Consider the following 20,476-nt stretch of genomic DNA (forward strand, 5'->3'; position numbering starts at 1 on the left):
ATACATAAACATTTCCACGTGATATACCGGTATATAGATACGCTTTTCTTATACATAAACATTTCAACGTGATATACCGGTATATAGATACGCTTTTCTTATACATAAACATGTCCACGTGATATACCGGTATATAGATACGCTTTTCTTATAGATAAACATTTCAACGTGATATACCGGTATATAGATACGATTTTCTTATAGATAAACATTTCAACGTAATATTATCTCCGTAAGTAGATATGTGATAAATTACCCTCAATGAGGCCGTGAGTTATTTCACATATTGACCGAGGGTAATAGTTGTCTAACATGCCGACATCAATGTTAAATTTATCCTAATTGATTCCATCTATAAGACACAGGTTTAGCCCATATTGACCCTGCGACTGATATGACAAAATTCAGAAAATAAGTCCTCAGTTGCACGTGGATTACATTTTAGTACCGTTTCATAACATGCATGGAAGACCAAAGGAAATAACATGCCAAGGTGTGTAAATATTATTATTATTAAATTATTTCATGTTACAGATCATGTGGTCAGTGATATATCAAAAAGAGTAAATGCCATAGGTAGGTATTATACATTATTTTATCAAAGACTCTCGTCAAATTGATTTCACTTATAAGACAATAATAACATGCCAAGGTGTGTAAATATTATTATTAAATCATTTCATGTTGCAGTTGATGTTATCAGTGATATATCAAAACGAGATGATGATACAGGTAGGTATTACTCTTATATCCACTAAAAACTCAGGTCAACTAGGTGCTGCGTGGAATATTAATGTAGGAACATTAAAGGAAAACACTTTTACAAGTAACCATTTTCGTGAAATGTAGTACAAAACTAAGTAAATCTAAACGACCTATTTACTAATCAGAACTAGAAATCAAGTGTGTAAAGAATTCAAGTCTGGTCAGATCACATATACATGTAATTTAGGGAGTTGCTCTTATTTAATAAAACTGTATCACATTTTCTGTAGGTGGTCTCGATTTCCGGATTTCCCGACAAGAGTGTTCTACAAGATTAATGAAATGTGTCCCATATCTGTCAGCTATTTCTTCTACTTCATCAGACTCCTCACTAAGTGAAATGTGTATGTAAGTAAATTTCAAACAGGAGGCACGGTGGTTCAGTGAGTAAGACAGTGGCTCGCTAACCTTGAGGTCGCAATGTTGCGTCTCTTTTCTCCAGGAGACACGGTGGTTCAGTGAGTAAGACGGTGGTTCGCTAACCTTAAGGTCCCAATGTTGCATCTCTGCATTGGCCGAAAACGTTCATCAGTAATTTCCTGCATGGTTCCCTCTTGTCAGTGGTGCAAGACGGAGGGCCTGTCAAAGGAAGCGTAAAGTCAATCGGATGGGAGGAAAAACCGAGAACCATTTCATTTCATTTCTTTGTTCTATACGGTAATGTGTGATCAAAACAATACATATCATTTAGGAACATAATGTTTTTTTTATTTAAATGTAGTTCAGAGTGATATGGGATTATATATAAATGTTTTCTTTTATTATTATTAAACATCTAGGCATGCAACTCAAGCTATAACTTGTCTGGAAGAGTTTTCATCTAAATGTTCAACCGTTTTTCCTAATATAAAATTATCAGAGTTGGAAGACAGTATTGTACCACTGAGAGTACTGTGTAAGTACTTATACTCATGTTGCTGCCGTCTAGAGGGTCATTGGTATGGACTTCGGTAAATGTTATATTGATATTATAAAGTGAAGGCGGATCCATTTTATGTATATTTGTATATCCATATGTGTTTAGTTTGAAATGAGGCTTTCATTTCTCGTCTGATCAGGGCTTGTAAATAATCCGATTGCACAGAACTGCGTTTCTGTATTTAATCCACGTACGTTTTACTAAAGTAACTTTGTGTATCCATTTTATACAAGAGTATGCGTACATATTTCAATACCCCTGATAATGACATGCCATACAAACACAAGTATACTATCCAGGACAAGTTGATGTAATATTACACTAGCTTGACGTTCAACTAGTAGCGATGTTAGTTATTAGGTTCTGTTGTTATAAGAATTTGAAATATGATGTATGTCTTGTAATTTAAACAATGATCCTAATTTAAAGTACACAATTTCTTTCTATTAATTTCATGACACCATTTCTATCCTCAAATAACCAGGAACAGATATTCTCACCGTACCTTTTCTATTTCAGGTAACCAGGATAGCAATGAAATAAGTAAGTCAATAATCTGAATATATTTAGCTGAGGAAGTTCCTACCGATTATTCCTTTGTTTTGTTCCCTTGTCAGTTGTATCTGGTGAAGAACCTAGTAAGGAACAGTATTTAATCTTTCAGACCAGTTGATAAACCAAGGTCTGGTGTACACTTTGGTATGCACTTAATAAAAAGGTCTGGTGTACACTTTGGTATGCACTTAATAAAAACCGTGAAGGTTGGATTTCGATGAAGAATATGTGGAAACATTTAGTTTACCTTCAAACTATATATTCTATATTGATAAACTGATAATTCAATTCAATCCATGAACCCAAGGCAACAGATGGTAGCTTCAGCCTAGACTGTTATTTTCATAGTTTATATTACTATCTAAAGAAACAAATATTCTCAACATGCTAGTACACTTGAGGCCACAATAAACTATATCTTTTTCAACATTGTCTATCTCTTTTTTTATAATTAATTGATATGGGTTGTCTTTCTGATTGTAAAACAAAGACTAGATGTTTGAATGTTTTACAATAATCAGCGTTATGCCTCAGTTTGTTACTAAATATTGTTAATACTTTGTATGCTGCAATTATTAACCTAAGCTGCTGTTTATATTTTAAATATTAAAAGATGGCTGCTTTAGCAAACCAACACATTAAATTGACAATTCTACTTGATAGGTCAGTCATTACCTAAAATTTCTGGTCCTTGGTCCAGTCTGTGACAAAAAAGGCTAGTATTCCAATATATGCCTCAGGTATTCTGATATTGACTGGTGACATTAATTTGTATACTAAAATTTTAAAATCGCTCGAAAGGATCGCCTGTGTGCCGATTCACGGCCACTATGATTCTTCTCGGCGAACCACTCGCCCGATCGATCGCCCCTATCTAGCATGGTAGATATTTTCGGCCAAATATTTTACGTCAGCGATCAATTCGTCGGCTGATCCACTCGTCTACCACTATTAGCCGTATGGTACATGCAGTGGTCGAATAACCTGTCAGACAAATTAATGGACAGATTCTGTTTGCGTAGCTTTATTGTTTATTGTATTTTTTCAGCCCTGTCACAATATCAAGAAAGAGGTATAAATGTTTTAGATCTTTTTTACATGACCAGTAAAATTTCTACTGAGTTCATGACTTTCAATGAATTGGTCTGCGTGCAATTTTAAACGAAAGGATATCTTTTTACTTGATCAATTATACCTTGAAGTAAGTTGTTCCCCAGATGAATTATCATTTCAAATGAAGATTGAGAGATCGTTTGTACTCGTGATAGATCTCCATGCACACGGCTTCACATTGGAATTACCTAGTGGTCGAGAGTGTACACGGCTTCACGTTGAGATTACCTTGTTTGAGCACCTTTTGAACCTCGTGGGTTTACTTCTCCCACAGGAAAGAACCCTGCATCCGTGCCAAGTATAACAAAATAAGTTAACCTGTCTGCGATATCACCCTCGTTGGAAAAGGACGTAAAACACCAACAGAAGAAGACATTCATTCAAATGTTCATAAGGGAACCGCTGGGACGACTATTCTCTTCTATATAGATTTCAAATTCCATTTAAAAGAGACTGTCAACCATTTTAGGTAACAGTTATTTTATTGTACTAATATTTTTAAGAATACATTTCTGTTTTCATTTTCAGATTTAACCCAATCTAACACTTTAGGTGCGAGGGCTACTGAAAAAGGTGAGCACGTTTTCATACAAAACAGAGACACCAAAACATTTCATGTTTTTTTATCTGAAATTTTAATTTTGAATTTAAATCTGATTTTATTCAAATAAGAAATAAATCTATTTCAGAATGCCAGGAAATGGGTGAATCATGTTTAGCTATAGTCGAATCCCTTGGTATTGCACGAGGTCAAAGAGAAGTAATGTGCAAGTAATTATATTTCTATCATTAGAAATAAAATCAAATCAAATCAAATGAGGTTTAACCTCGACCGGACTAATGAAGATGGGTATACAACCATAAATGTGCTGTGAGAGTTAGTGTCTCTAGACAGCGGTGCTACATACGTCTCTTGTTTCATATTCAAAAAGTCGAGAGTTCTTTTTCATGTACAATGTGCTGTGAGAGTTGGTGTCTCTAGACGTCTACCTACGTCTCTTATGCCACTGTAACTTCTCTATCATTAGATACATTATGATATTTCTATTATTAAATACTATGGTGTTTTTATTAGACAAGTTTATTTGATGATACTCAAAGTTGCCGACCATATTTCTAAAATACCGACTGTAGATCATTCAAGTAACTCGTATAGAATGTCCAACCAGACAATCAATGACGCATCATCGGAAAATGAATCTAGTTCTTTTAGCGTTCGAAAAGCGCCGTACGAAATGTCTGGACCTGGAAACTTTCTTGACCTTGTTTGATTGGCAGCACACCCGGTAAGTCGTATCGTGAACTATATGGTGATACTGTTTAAGTTATATACAACTTTGTAAGGCTATTCTGAGAACATAATAATGATGATGTATACATTAAACATTATTGATTATGTTCTGATATTTAACTGCCCTATATTTTGTATTGACTTGCCCAATGGCCCAAGTATTGTCGTAATGTTCATTGTTCAGAGTTCGCTAGTGAACGAATTTCTGGACTTTAAATAGCGTTTGCGGTCATCCAATTTTCAAAATCTTCCCGTGGAGGACCCCCGGATCCACCTCCATCCGGGTGGATAGAACACCCCGCACCTCACCATAAAGAGTTTACTGCAGGTTTCTTGTATTTATTTAATCAAACCTTGCCCTGGATACATTTGATGAGATATTAGCAGTACTATATAAATCAACGATAAAGGGGTAATTTTGTAATGTTCAATGAATAATGGAGATCAAAAATATCTTCATGACAACTTTACTTGAGATCTACAATTGAAGTTGATAGTGTTACATAGTCAAATTTTGTTTGTGTGAATTTTTTATATCTTATTACGCTTCATAATGCTCCCTTCATAATTAGGTTGGGCAAATATATTAACATATAATGAATAACTGATGTTTCAGCGGAATAAGGAGTATGCTAAGTTGTTTCCAAAACGTTTTGACTGAATGTGCAGATCAACTACAAAATTACAATGTTGATACCATGATGGCTGCATACCAACAACAACTTGGTATTTACTGTAAGTAGTTATTAATATGGGTTTGATGATAACGTTCTTTAGAAATGCAACAAAGATGTATGATTGTTTGTATATCTAGAGACATTTAGATTGTTCTGTCCTTTGGTGAAAATCTACTGAATATACCATATTATAAAACATTTATCATACAGTAAAAATAACATACCCTGAAGATCTCAGTAATATCGAGCTAAACCCTATAGAAATAACATACCCTTAAGGAGTTTTAAAGATCCCCACAACATCCTACAGAAATAATGTAGATCGTAAGTTATACCAAAGCAATATCTAAATTATGGTTGTCAATATTAAAATAAAAACACTGATAAGCATTGAGATTTAAACAAAGAAAATATATTCTTATCATATCTCTTCTATTTCAGGTAACGGCAATGAAAATGAAATTGGTAAGTCAAGAATTTGAATATATTTAGTCTTATATAATTATATTAACAGTATATTGATTGACATTTATAGTGAAATATAGGATCGGCCCACCTGTCAGGTCATTGACCAAGGCCCACACAAGTACGCGCCGTAGTCGCGTCACGAGCGCGGCGAAGGCGCGCAGGCGCCCGAGAGGGGTCTGAGGGGGGGGGGGGCTCTCCCCAGGAAAATATTGAACATTGACAACCGCAAACCCATTTTTTTTTTGTGTAGTTTGTCAGTCATTTTTTTCCTATCTTTTCTTTCTCCTGTCCTGTGTCCTGTTCTCTCCTTCCTTTTCTTTCCTCTCCTTTTTTTCTCTTTTCTTTTTTTCTTTTTTCTTTCTCTTTTTTCTTTTTTCTTTATAGGCTTAGGCCCACTTTTTTTTAATGAGCTTAGGCTCACCTGTCACGGACAGGTGGACAGGTGGGCCCAGTCCGGCACTGGGATTGGTCCGATAAAAAACCGTTTGACTTATAGTTCACAAAAGCGTAGTTGGCGATCAACAGTGTTAGTACTGATGAATTCATGTGTTGCCGGATAATGAACCTGCATTGACATGTATTGCCGTCCTGGCATTGGTTGATCTTTAGTGAAATGTGTCTGCTGGAAATGGATTCACCAGTGTTATGACACGCCCTCATCAGTTTATGCAATGGCGTGTTCTCGGTCTTTAGGTGTCAACGTTTGCATATCTTTTGTCTTCCATTGAACTGTAGGAGTTGCATTGATCCTTTTTCTATAATTATTTCCACCTGGACTGAACTTCAAAGAAAGACGGACATTAATAATTTCAAATTAATATATAAATTCACTGTAAATATTGTTTCCGATAACATAACCATTTTTTAACATATACCGATATTCATCTGCATTGAAACGATCCAGGATGCCCCTTATTTGCACAAGGTGTTGCACCTTCTGCCCACAGACGATGCAAGCCATATTTAATACATCATCCCATCAAAACCTGTTTAAACAATTATAATAACCCAGTGAATGAAATGAAATAAAATGGGGTGGTTTAACATTCTGTTTTCCTGTACTGATCTGGCTTATGAATACGTGCATACGACGGTTCAGACAGTAGTGTATAGTTTCATTACCAGGTACTTCAAAACCTGACTGATTTTATCGTGAACATTTTATGCTTAGACTAAGCATAGATAACTATTAATTAATAGTCATCTATTTATTTTGGGATTTCGTCACAGGACATCAGCCCCACCGTTTGCTTGTTAAATTATCAATATTATTTGTAGGTGGATCAGGACCTATGTCAGGTGGACCAGGACCTAGGCCAGGTAGACCAGGACCTATGGCAGATGGACCAGGACCTCAGCAAGGTAGATTAATGTTACTACATTTGTTTATCTAATCTAGATATTAGTACTTACTTTTTATTACAAAATGGAGCTGACATTGTATGATTTTAAGTTCTCATCACTGATAAGAAGGAAACAAGTCGGAAAAGCCCAATGGACTTTCTCGGCCAACGTAGGGATAGAACATGTGACCTCCAGGTTAGGGAGTCAATGCCTTACTCACCGTGCCTCCCTATTTCTAAAATAAAGACAGAGGTTGTTTTATAATCCAATTAGCAAAGTTGATATTAGTAACCAATCATCTTGATTCCTGTGGTGGTGCTGAACAACTTCCAAACAATTTTAATCTAGCCTAGTTGGTGGCGTGGCATTTTGAGTGTGTCTGTCAGGGGTACCCCACCCCACAAACTGTCTGGCAGTGGTTATTCTTGATTCATGTGGTGGAACTGAACACCTTCCAAGCAGATTTCAGCTAATCTAGCCCAGCTGTGTGTTGTCTGCCAATTAAATAAGTTTGTCAGGGGTATTATTATATAGACATATCATCAATTATCACTGGAAACTATTTTGATGAAAAATTCCTCATGTCGACTATTGCAATATGCATTGAAGTATATTTCAAAAGTGTTTTACCTGCAACCGGTCTAACTATTACTTTTATTTAGTTCTTTTCCAGTGTGAAAATAAATTTAATGAATGCGGACAATATGGTGCTCAGTTAGAAGCCGCAGGTGCGCTGGATCCAGACACACGTTGTGGGTAAGTATACCTATTGAGTTTATGATTACGTACTATCTTATAATACTAATACTCTAGTATTTAGTAACTCGATGGAGTAATAAACTATAATACATACTTATAAAAAACAGCTTTTCGAAAATCGCCCTACTGATGTAGTACCTGTTTCTATAAGTATGTGTTATAGTTTATAACAATTGTACCATTGTTTCATTCTGCTTTATTGTTCATCACTACATTAAGTGAAAATGATGTAAACATTCAGTAACTTGTAAATAGAACTAGAATGTATGAAGACTATTTATAACCATTCTCTTCTTTATACATATTAATACCATGGAGCTAACTACTTGGAGGGGTCATAAAAATACATGCCTTTATTAAAATTTAGTTTTTATACCTTTAATGTTCTCCACCTGTAAATTCCACCGGTTTGTGCAGATGGGAAGGTCAAGGGTCATACAGGTATATAGAATATAAAATACTTATATTTTACAGTGTTATGAGACAACAAGTTGAATGTAATGATCAATTTCTAGCAGATTGTGGTTCAATCATGCCTGAAATGATTAAACAGCGTTTAGAAGTCGCGGGTCAAGAATACAATCAAACATGTAAGTAAAAAAGTGTAGTCGTATTATTCAAGGTTCTATGTTTCAGTTTTATCATACTATAAAGCTCTCAATAACATGAAGATTGTAAGATTGACCTGGGGAGGGGTATGATGACTTGGTACCACTTTCAGGATCATTTGGTACCAACCACTTTTCATTATTAGAAGTGTTTCATATGACAAGAGCTCTTCTTCTTTTGTGTTTTTATCCCAGTGGGACAACTAGCCCTTACACATTTTCATTTATTATCATCACTGGACCGCGTCAAAAAAATTGCTTTGCTTAATTTTGCTAAATGCTTTCGGAACATATTCTTGCTCCAATAATGAGCATTTTGTGTCCACATTAAGCTCTAATAAGCAAAATTATCGATATTTTATAATGATCAATATTCAGTTAAATATGAGTGTCATCTAATTACTGGGGACATCAGCATCACTGTTGGCTTGTTTATATCTGTTGCATATACAAAGTCTGAAAGATATATACACACTTGATATCTATATAGGAAGTTATAATTTAGCAGTTATAATGTTTTATTGTCTAATCTAACTAGAAACCCCTCTGCCACAATACATTTGTAATAGAGAAGGACATTATAACTTAAAGTACAAAATTTAAGAAATTGGTACAAAATTTTAAAAGGATTAAGGATTGCTTATTCATCACAGTATTTTATTTTCCTTTTTACGCTTTTAGGTGTTGGAGATGACCATACAGGTAATGCATAAAATTTATAAATTTCAGATCTTCTTATGTTTTTCGAATGATAATCTGTGACGAGCTGTCTAATCCTGTTTAATAAACCACATATAATTATTTGTAAAATGAATGATCAAAATTTACCTAAATGCCTGTCTTAAAATACAGAAACTAGGTAGTTAAACCTTGTTTCATTTCATTTTAATTACGATATGTCATTTGATAGTTTATCTGGAACAGAAAGCAAATCATCCAAACAGCAAAAACAAATCTGTTACCAGTTGTTCCAAATATGATAGGATTAGAATACATGTCACTATTGCCATTGTGCATTTATCGTAACCATTCATCGATTATGGCCCCTGATTGTACGACAAATTACGTTTTTAGCTTGTGGACAGCCTAGCGGTCACAAGTTTTATCCAATTTTCATGAAAATTAAAACGTGTGTTTAACTTCCTGATTTATGGCCCCTGATTGTACGAAAAACTCGCGATTTTAGCTTGTTGACCCGTCAAAATTACCGCTCCTTGAAGGCAAATTGTGTCAAAGTATGTAATACCAAGGTTGTGGACCCGCTAGAGGTCACTATTTTTATCCGATATTGATGAAACTTAATATATTTCTTTATATTCCAAAATAAATACAGTTTTATGTTTAATTTTGTTAAAATAGAAATGTTTTATGTGTGGCTTGGTTTCGTTCCCTTGTGTGAGCGCCTTTTCAACCCTGCGTGCGTGCCAAGTATAATAGAATAAGTTAACCTGTCTGCGATATCACCCTCGTTGGAAGAGGACGTTAAACACCAATAGAAGAAGACATTCTATGAAATGTTCATAAGGAAACTGCTGGGACGGTTATTCTCCTCTATATAGATTTCAAATTCCATTTAAAAGATACTGTCAACCATTTTAGGTAACAATTATTTAATAGTACTAATATTTTTAAGAACATGTTTCTGTTTTCATTTTCAGATTTAACCCAATCTAACACTTTAGGTACGAGGGCTACTGAAAAAAGTGAGTACTTTTTCATACAAAACAGAGACACCAACAAACATTTCATGTTTTTATCTGAAATTTTAATTTTGAATTTAAATCTGATTTTATTCAAATAACAAATAAATCTATTTCAGAATGCCAGGAAATGGGTGAATCATGTTTATCTATAGTCGAATGCCTTGGTATTGCACGTGGTCAAAGAAGAGTAATATGCAAGTAATTATATTTCTATCATTAGAATTGAAATAAAATAAAATCAAATCAAATGGGTTTTAAACTCACCCGGACTAATGAAGGGTATACAACCATACATGTACAAAGCGCTGTGACAGTTAGTGTCTCTAGACAGCGGTGCTACATACGTCTCTTGTTTCATATTCAAAAAGTCGAGTGTTCTTTTACATGGACCTCATTTTTTGGACCATCTGTATGAAAGGGGAAAACATGCTGGATACTCCTAGATAACTTTCTCTGCCAACACAGAGGTCGAATCCAGCCTCTACTGGTTAGTTAGGTAGCGTCTGAATCACTGAGTCACTGTAACGTCTCTATCAGTAGATATAGGTTATAATATTTCTATCATTAAATACTATGTTTTTATTAGACATGTTTATTTAATAATACTCAAAGTTGCCGACCATATTTCTAAAATACCTACTGTAGACCATTCAACTAACTCGTATAGATTGTCCAACCAGACAATCAAAGACGCATCATTGGAAATGGAATCTAGTTCTTTTGGCGTTCGAGAAGCGTCGTACGAAATGTCTGGACCTGGAAACGTTCTTTACCTTTTTTGATGGGCAGCACACTCGGTTAAGCCTATGGTAAACTATATGGTGATACTGTTAGGGTTATAATGCTCCCTTCATAACTAGGTTGGGCAAATATATTAACATATAATGAATAACTGATGTTTCAGCGGAATAAGGAGTATGCTAAGTTGTCTCCAAAACGTTTTGACTGAATGTGCAGATCAACTACAAAATTACAATGTTGATACGATGATGTCTACATACCAACAACAACTTGGTATTTACTGTAAGTAGTTATTAATATGGGTTTGATTTCTTGTCTACAACCACGAGGCTGGTGAAAACGTATGTGACAGTATTAGTTCTTTAATCAAGTTCTGGATGACAAGACTAGTTTAACATCTTAAAATACTTTTATTCTCTGCTCCTTCTAACATATTATGTACAAAACTTAAGACTCCGTAATTAACTTGTGTTGATAGAGCCATGCCCTAGCTCGGCTAGGCACGAGTGTGCTAACTCCCAACTCTTACATTACATGGCCGTTGTCCGACGTAACTCCAGACCTGCGTGGCCTGTCCTGCCCGGACCTGTCTGTCTATTTGTTTCTTAATCTGGATTTATAAACCCTTCCAAACAAAGGATCTTATTAGGCATCTGGCTAATTTTATCATATCAAGTTTAACATTCGATACATGCTTAAATAAGTTTAAATAAAACATGCCAGTAAGTTAACGTTTACATAATCATTACATAATCACATAGACCAAGAACTCCAGGCATGTCGATAACGAACAGGTGTCAAGTTGGCAGGAAGCGTCTTTAACATCAGATAATCTGATTATGTAACACGTAGCAAGGATGTAACTGTGATGTATGATTGTTTGTATATCTAAAGACATTTAGATTATTCTGTCCTGTGGTGAAAATCTACTGAATATACCATATTATAAAACATTTATCGTACAGTAAAAATAACATACCCTGAAGATCTCAGTAACATCGAGCTAAACCCTATAGAAATAACATACCCTTAACGAGTTTTAAAGATCCCCGTAACATCCAACTAAACCCTACAAAAATAATGTAGATCATAAGTTATACCAAAGCAATATCTAAATTATGGTAGTAAATATTAAAATAAAAACACTGATAAGCATAGAGGTTTAAACCAGGAAAAATATATTCTTATCATAGCTCTTCTATTTCAGGTAACGGCAATGAAAATGAAATTGGTAAGTCAAGAATTTTAATATATTAAGTCTTATATAATTATATTAACAGTATATTGCTTGACATTTATAGTGAAATATAGGACCGGCCCACACAAGTACGCGCCTTAGTCGCGTCACGAGTGCGGCGAAGGCGCGAGGGCGTCCGAGAGGGGTCGGGGGGGGGGGGTCTCTCCCCAGGAAAATTTTGAAAATTGACAACCCCAAACCCATTTTCCTAGCATTTCAGACCAAAGCACTCTTGTAGTACATTTCTTTTTTTGTGTAGTTTGTAAATCATTTTTTTCCTATCTTTTCGTTCTCCTGTCCTGTGTCCTGTCCTCTCCTTCCTTTCTTTCTCATTTCTTTTTTCTTTTTTCTTTCTCTTTTTTCTTTTTTCTTTCTCTTTTTTCTTGTTTCTTTATAGGCTTAGGCCCACTTTTTTTTAATGAGCTTAAGCCCACCTGTCACGGACAGGTGGACAGGTGGGCCCAGTCCGGCATTGGTCAGATGTAAGGTCGTTTGGCTTATAGTTCACAAAAGCGTAGTTGGCGATCAACAGTGTCAGTACTGATGAATTCATGTGTTGCCGGATAATGAACCTGCATTGACATGTATTGCCGTCCTGGCATTGGTTGATCTTTAGTGAAATGTGTCTGCTGGAAATGGATTCACCAGTGTTATGACACGCCCTCATCAGTTTATGCAATGGCGTGTTCTCGGTCTTTAGGTGTCAACGTTTGCATATCTTTTGTCTTCCATTGAACTGTAGGAGTTGCATTGATCCTTTTTCTATAATTATTTCCACCTGGACTGAACTTCAAAGAAAGACGGACATTAATAATTTTCAAATTAATATATAAATTCACTGTAAATATTGTTTCAGATAACATGACCATTTTTTAACATATACCGTTATTCATCTGCATTGAAACGATCTGGGATGCCTCTTATTTGCTCAAGCTGTTGCACCTTCTGCTCATAGAGTATGCAAGCCATATTTGGTACATCATCCCATCAAAACCTGTTTAAACAATTTTAATAACCCAGTGAATGAAATGAAATAAAATGGGGTGGTTTAATATTCTATTTTCCTGTACTGATCTGGCTTATGAATACGTGCATACGACGGTTCAGACAGTAGTGTATAGTTTCACTACCAGGTACTTCAAAACCTGACTGAATTTTATCGTGAACATTTTATGCTTAGACTAAGCATAGATAACTATTAATTAATAGTCATCTATTTATTTTGGGATTTCGTCACAGGACATCAGCCCCACCGTTTGCTTGTTAAATTATCAATATTATTTGTAGGTGGACCAGGACCTATGTCAGGTGGACCAGGACCTAGGCCAGGTAGACCAGGACCTAGGCCAGGTAGACCAGGACCTATGACAGGTGGACCAGGACCTCAGCAAGGTAGTTTAATGTTACTACATTTGTTTATCTAATCTAGATATTAGTACTTACTTTTTATTACAAAAAGGAGCTGACATTGTATGATTTTAAGTTCTCATCACTGACAAGAAGGAACCAAGTCGGAAAAGCCCAATGGACTTTCTCGGCCAACGTAGGGATAGAACATGTGACCTCCAGGTTAGGCAGTCAATGCCTTACTCATTGAGTCACCGTGCCTCCCTATTTCTAAAATAATGATAGAGATTGTTTTATAATCCAATTATCAAAGTTGATATTATTAACCAATCATCTTGATTCCTGTGGTGGTGCTGAACAACTTCCAAGCAATTTTAATCTAGCCTAGTTGGTGGCGTGGCATTTTGAGTGTGTCTGTCAGGGGTACCCCACCCCACAAACTGTCTGACAGTGGTTATTCTTGATTCATGTGGTGGAACTGAACACCTTCCAAGCAGATTTCAGCTAATCCAGCCCAGCTGTGTGTGGTCTGCCAATTAAATAAGTTTTTCAGGGGTCTCCCACCACGAGAAATGTTTGTCAGTGTGTTTTTGTAATAACTGAATATAAGTAAGGTACATTTTCACGTACACTTTTGACTTTTGAGCTAATCTAGCCCAAGAATACATGTCTAGAATCATGGTCCTCACAGCCACACCCACCGCCAGACCGGTAGACGTACATTCTGGTGATTCCAGATGTACATGTATTGATACCATACATTATCACTTGAAACGAGAAACTATTTTTATGTAGACTTTTAACTGGCAAACATGTATATTACAATATGTATTGAAGTATATTTCCAAAGCTTTTTACCTGCAACCCATCTCACCGTCTGATTAATAATTTCCTCCCTTCACTAATTCTTTTATTCAGTTCTTTCCCACTGTGAAAATAAATTTAATGAATGCGGACAACATGGTGCTCAGTTAGAAGCGGCAGGTGCGCTGGACCCAGTTGCACGTTGTGTGTAAGTATAACTATTGTATTTCTAATATTACCAGATGCGCAGGGCCCAGTTGCACGTTGTGTGTAAGTATAACTATTGTGTTTCTAATAATACCAATAATCTTTAGAGACATTTAGTAACTCGATGAAGTAATACACTATAATATATACTTATAGAAATCAGCTTCTCGAAACGTCGCCCTAATGATTTAGTACCTGTTTCTATAAGTATGTTTTATAGTTTATAACAGTTACACCATTGCTTTATTCTGCTTTATTGTTCAGTTCTGTAAACATCACTAAACTAAGAGACAGTGGTGTAAACAGTCAGTAACTTGTCAATAAAACTAGAATGTATGAAAACTAGTTATAACCACTCTCTTCTTTAAACATGTTAACTACTTGGAGGGGTCATAAAATACATGTCATTATCAAAATTGAGTTTTTATACCTTTGATGTTCTCCACCTGTAAATTCCACCGGTTTCTGCAGGTGGGCAGGTCAAGGGTCATACAGGTGTATAGAATATACAATACTTATATTTTACAGTGTTATGAGACAACATGTTGAGTGTAATGATCAATTACTAGCAGATTGTGGTTCAATCATGCCTGAAAGGATTAAACAGCGTTTAGCAGCCACCGGTCAACAATACAATCAAATATGTAAGTTAAAAGTGGTAGTCGTATTATGGTGTTTGTTTCAGTTTTATCATACCATTAACAGGAAGATTGTGATGGACGTTGTTACCTGGGGGGGGGGGGCTATGATTACTTGGTACCATTTTCCATTATTAGAATTGTTTCATCTGGCATGCACTTTCCATTCCCAGTGGGACAACTGGCTTTTACAGATTTTCATTTATTACTTCTAGTGGTCACAACTTTTATCTGATTTTGAAAATCATTTAAATATATCATCGCTACATTCTGATGATGATTGAGTTCGAATTTCGTAAAAAATCGGACCCAAAGGTCCACGTCAAAATGACCGCTCTTTGAACGTAAATTGTGTAAAAGTATGGTAATAACAAGGTTGTAGAGGTCACTATTTTTTTTCCTATATTGATGAAACTTAAATTATATGTTTATATCTCAAGTGGGTATTTGAACATATCAGACCATAACTTCCTGGATTACACTATAAACCTTAGAATGCCTCGTTCGGCATTTCTGTCCAAACGAGGCAAAAACGTGTCAAGTTTTTGTCCCGATTTTGCCACGTTGTAACGTTGTAACGATTAATAAGCAAAGTACAAATCGGACACCATTCTCTGAATTAAAATAACTTTTGGTTGTATGCATCGAAGGGCAACCAGTTGGCGCCGAAATGTAAATCAACAATCATCACAGTATTCTGTCTTGTGGATTCAGCTAAATAAGGTTATAAGTTCCATAAATTTATAATCACCGAATGAAGGTTGTGATTTAAACTTGACGATATAATATTACTTAGGGTGTTATTTGAACATTTAAATAGTTCATAAATTATAACTGATATTTCTAATCATTATTAAATAGAATATTCGTTCACTAGTATCAAGAATATACAGTCAAAATGGGTAATAAATAATGTCATGTCATGGTTGGTTGATTAACATCCTTGATAACGTTGACCTATATAGGTGTTAAGTAAGAACTGTCGTGTTGTGATACCTGATTGGGGCCATTAATTAATTAAGAAAACTGTGTGTGTGAAATAGTTTTACTTGACGTACGCGTCCACCTAACTGATATCGCAGACAAGAAATTAGCGTTTATCTAATCTAACATATGCAAAAGAAGGACCGCCGTGTTATTTCATATTGAAACCAAACAGCATGTAATCAAAGAACGCTTTTATCCGCCATATTTAATATTGTCACGTGACATTGTTATGTTTTTTTCGCTTTGATAGCGTTTATTATACACGACAGAACTCCAGTATAGTAAACCATAGCTATGGACAATATCATGTCCCAAATAAATAATCTAATTTGTAGATCGGCAATTTGCCACGTGATGATCCGAACATTATTTGTATGGCTCAATTTGTTGATAGCAAATACCGCTAATAATTATCTTGGACAAAAAACCACGCTTAGTAAACGAGGTAATTTTACCCAGCCTCGTTCTGAACGAAATACCTCGTTCCAAAACAGGGCAATTTAAAAAACCTCGTTTTGGAACTCCAGACAAAACGAGGCAATTTTTTTACCTCGTTACAACGAGGCAAAAACGAGGCAAAAATTTTAACACATTTTTGCCTCGTTTGGACAGAAATGCCGAACGAGGCATTCTGAGGTTTATAGTGTTATGGCCCCTGATTGTACGAAAAATCACATTGGATCCTCTAGAAAACACATTTTTTTTTATCAATTTTAAAAACCGTTTTAATATATAACCGTTTCTTCATAATGAAGGTTGAGTTCGAATTTCGGGAAAATCGAAACGAATGGCCACTCCTTTAACGAAATTGTGTACAAATATGTAGTACGAATGTTGTGGACTATTTTTGTTCGATTTTGATGAAACTTATGAGATGTGTGAAAGATTTCACCCCCTTTCGATTTTCGTGCATTTCAGATCATAGCTTCTTGGATTATGGCCCCTGATTGTACGAAAAATCGCTTTTATTTTTAGCTTGTTCTCTATCCATCTCTTGCAAAATGTGGACGTATCTTGCCTGACAACCACTGTTTGGCAAAATAAATAGAGTTTTCTGTTTAATTTTGTTAATATAGAAATGTTTTATATCTAACTTCAAACTATAAGGAATGTTTTTTTTTCAGGTCCAGGCAGTAATAAAGGTAAATATTTTTTCAATTAACATTTGATCAGTCAGAACTAGGCTTGTCTGACGATGTAAATAGTGTTAAAACTTTGCTAAATGCATGTAATGTAACTCAGTAATGATAAACAAATCTGAGAGTACTATGGTCAGGAACCAAGCATGACATCTTGGAATTGTGACGTCATATAAAAAATTGAAGTTTGTCAACCGGTTCGCAATTGTCCAAGGAACAAGCATGTTAAGTTTCCAAAAACAAGAAGATGATTAGAGGTTTGGTACCTGTACCTGGTGGTTCAACCAGTCTCTAAACTAAACAATATACCATTACTCTAATGCAAAAATATATTTTGATTAAATAATTTTATTTTTCTTAATTGAATTGTTTGTTTTTTATAATTAAATAGTTCTGTTTTCCTTAAATAATATTTTTTTTAATTAAATAGTTTTGCTTTCCTTAATTAAATTGTTTTTTTCTAATTAAATAGTTATGTTTTTGTTAATTAAATTGTTTAGTTTTTTTTTAATTAAATAGTTTTGTATTTCATTTTGTTTCTTATATAGCTGTAGTGCCAAAGAAAAAAACAGGTATGTAAATAAAAAATGTGATCATTTATGTGAACAAGAGTCTTCTATTGCTATTACCATTGTCCTTTTTTTTAGAATTCTTGATACCTTTAAATGGAGCACGCGTGCTGAAGATTCTGTGAATTTCTCTGACATCAATTCAGATGGCCATTTATTACCCTCGCTTTAAATTTCATCTGACTTTTCTTTGATTATCTGATGTGAAAATAGTAATTTACACAAATAATTATCTGAATTTATCTTTTTAGGACGACTTTCTCCGGCAAAGTGTGAAGCAATGATTTCTAATTGTAAGAGAAAATTACTAGGATATGAAGCTGGTAATAAGGAAAAGTGTCTGTAAGTAAAACTAAATTAACGAATCACCATGAATTTTAGTTTCATATATATTGGGACATCAGTTTTCGTGTGGTGCACCACAGTGGCTCAGTGCTTGAAGACGCTGGCTTGCTAACCTGGAGGTCCCTGGTCTGGTCCCTGAGCTGTCCGAGAAAGTTCATTGTGCAGGACAGAAAGTCTGGCAAGGGACAAGGCACATAGGCGTGCACGTAAAATATCCTTTGACAGTTGGAATTCGATATAAGATTAGGCCGTAGTGCTGCTGTCCGGGCCCAGTTGTCCTCATAGTACACTGTATGGCAAATGCCCGCCTTCATTAGCCCAGTCGGAGCAAAACAGTAGGACATTAAGCCCCATTTCATTTCATTTCAGGTTTCGGGTCTAATGCACTACAAATTTCGAAATATTCAGCTTCATTATACTAATTATATTTTAGCACAACATTTACAAGTGCACTGACATCTCCATGGATCATACTTAAACCAACCTTCATGTCATTCTGTGATGGTGCCAGATATCTTTATAACCTAGCTTCACATGTCATTCTGTGATGGAGCGATGGAAGATGGTGTATTAAAAGAATAATAATTCCAAGTTCTTCTTCTGCATATAAGTGTTCCATAATGTGAATATAGGTCAACTGCGTCTGATAACATTGCATTAGAATGATAATGTAGCGAAATCTCAACCTATATCATTCTACAATCCTAGACAACAATCACCTGTTGATTAATTAATATCTAACGTCATAGAGTCAAAAGCCTCTCGTTTGACTCCTGACGTGAACTCTCACTATAAGTTGTCAGATCTTCGTGTAGTGTAGGCCATCAAAAAGTATAAAAATCGAAACGAAATATAGATCTGTATTTTAATTATATTGAATCTGTGAAGGTGTTGTATGTCCTTTATTTTAAAAATAGTTATAATTCTCGACTTAATGATAGATTAATGTTTAATTTAGGCAAGGTTACAAGACAATGAGATGTTACAGAAGAGCTGCTAAAGTTTGTAAATTGACAAGACCTATTAGAAAGGAAATTAAAGCTTTCAAAATATCTCATATAAATACTTGTAAGTTATTAGTTTCGATGATATAACTTTAAAATGTCATTATATTTTTATATTATTCCTAAATGGTATAATATTGTTTTTATCATTTTGAGAAATATGATTATTCCATCATCAAGTAATGATTGGTTTCAGACAGTTCACTGTGGAACTGAGTGAAATAGTCAGTGTGATATCTTATAGTCCATTCTATATTTAATAACCATGACTGCACTATAGTGATTATAGGGAATTGTGATGCGTGTATTAGCTATATGTTTTCATCTGTATTCTGTGGTATTACAAGGGGGGGGGGGGGCTGAATGGCTGAATGGTTGGCACGTGCCATAAAGTCTGTCATTTAGTCAACTGGTGTGATTTCGATTCCACGGTTGTACGTGACAAGGCGTAGGATCGCCTGTCCAATCTCGTGGGGGTTTTCCGGGTCCTCCGATTTCCTCCCACTAAAGACTCCTACGCGCAAGCGAATTGTTGAAATAAAATTGAACCATATGTTAGTCCCCAAATGACCTAGTCTGTGTCAAGTGGACGTTAAACCCCATTTCTCTCTCTCTCTCCCCCTCTCTAGCATATCACATTATTTACTTCCGTTTTACATTGTTTGACAATTCCTGGTGCTAAATATATGATTTTTGGTAACAAATTATACCCCTATTCAGCTTTTGGTGACAATGGTATTTTTGTGAATTGTATAATAAGTATATATTTTATATTTTATAGGTGGCAAGAAGAAGCCAAGGGCTGTAGATGATGTTTATGATCTTGATGGTCTTGATGATAGTTTTGATATTTATATTGCCTGGTTGGACGGTGATGATATTGATGCTGATTAGGCCATTACGTTTTAAATAGATAGTATTTAATCACAGTGCCTTTAAACTTAATGTTAAAATCTAAATATGTTTTTGTATCATTCACCAAGGTTGAGTAATAAAATTCCTGTAACCTGAAGCAAGGATTTAATTTTTAAAAACTTCTTTTTGAGTTTGTTTTTATCTTTTTGATCTCATGGGCCACCTCATACGTTTTCCCACTCAGTAATGTAATGTGATAATGCATATATATATGAGAGAGAGAGAGAGAGAGAGAGAGAGAGAGAGAGAGATTGGAAAACTTATATATAAATAACCCTGTCTAATAGAGCTATTCTCATACAGTCGTCTAATACACACGCTAGCGCTATATAAATGTACAT

The 20,476-nt window shown here is 35.1% G+C and overlaps 1 protein-coding gene across 5 annotated transcripts in view; it reads left to right on the plus strand.

Annotated features, from left to right (window-relative positions):
• LOC126823563 (uncharacterized) overlaps window positions 1-20,232 on the plus strand; it is a 31,769-nt gene extending 11,537 nt beyond the window's left edge. Inside the window, exons 8-33 of one of the 5 annotated variants that reach the window (XM_056101870.1) lie at window positions 535-576; window positions 691-732; window positions 996-1,113; window positions 1,545-1,660; window positions 2,204-2,227; window positions 3,288-3,311; window positions 3,881-3,925; window positions 4,042-4,123; window positions 5,260-5,378; window positions 5,762-5,785; window positions 7,067-7,150; window positions 7,795-7,888; window positions 8,366-8,481; window positions 9,181-9,201; window positions 10,158-10,202; window positions 10,319-10,400; window positions 11,107-11,225; window positions 12,151-12,174; window positions 13,468-13,572; window positions 14,446-14,539; window positions 15,067-15,182; window positions 17,288-17,305; window positions 17,851-17,874; window positions 18,123-18,213; window positions 19,175-19,284; window positions 20,002-20,232. In XM_056101870.1, coding sequence (XP_055957845.1) covers window positions 535-576; window positions 691-732; window positions 996-1,113; window positions 1,545-1,660; window positions 2,204-2,227; window positions 3,288-3,311; window positions 3,881-3,925; window positions 4,042-4,123; window positions 5,260-5,378; window positions 5,762-5,785; window positions 7,067-7,150; window positions 7,795-7,888; window positions 8,366-8,481; window positions 9,181-9,201; window positions 10,158-10,202; window positions 10,319-10,400; window positions 11,107-11,225; window positions 12,151-12,174; window positions 13,468-13,572; window positions 14,446-14,539; window positions 15,067-15,182; window positions 17,288-17,305; window positions 17,851-17,874; window positions 18,123-18,213; window positions 19,175-19,284; window positions 20,002-20,114 — 1,892 coding nt within the window. In that variant the 3' untranslated portion in view covers window positions 20,115-20,232. The remainder of the gene's footprint in view (window positions 1-534; window positions 577-690; window positions 733-995; window positions 1,114-1,544; window positions 1,661-2,203; window positions 2,228-3,287; window positions 3,312-3,880; window positions 3,926-4,041; window positions 4,124-5,259; window positions 5,379-5,761; window positions 5,786-7,066; window positions 7,151-7,794; window positions 7,889-8,365; window positions 8,482-9,180; window positions 9,202-10,157; window positions 10,203-10,318; window positions 10,401-11,106; window positions 11,226-12,150; window positions 12,175-13,467; window positions 13,573-14,445; window positions 14,540-15,066; window positions 15,183-17,287; window positions 17,306-17,850; window positions 17,875-18,122; window positions 18,214-19,174; window positions 19,285-20,001) is intronic. The other 4 variants (XM_056101871.1, XM_056101873.1, XM_056101874.1 and 1 more) reach the window with 4 other exon arrangements.
• The last annotated feature ends 244 nt before the right edge of the window (window positions 20,233-20,476 follow it).

This window comes from Patella vulgata, chromosome 6, assembly GCF_932274485.2.
Source record: "Patella vulgata chromosome 6, xgPatVulg1.2, whole genome shotgun sequence".
Taxonomy (NCBI): Eukaryota; Metazoa; Mollusca; class Gastropoda; family Patellidae; genus Patella; species Patella vulgata.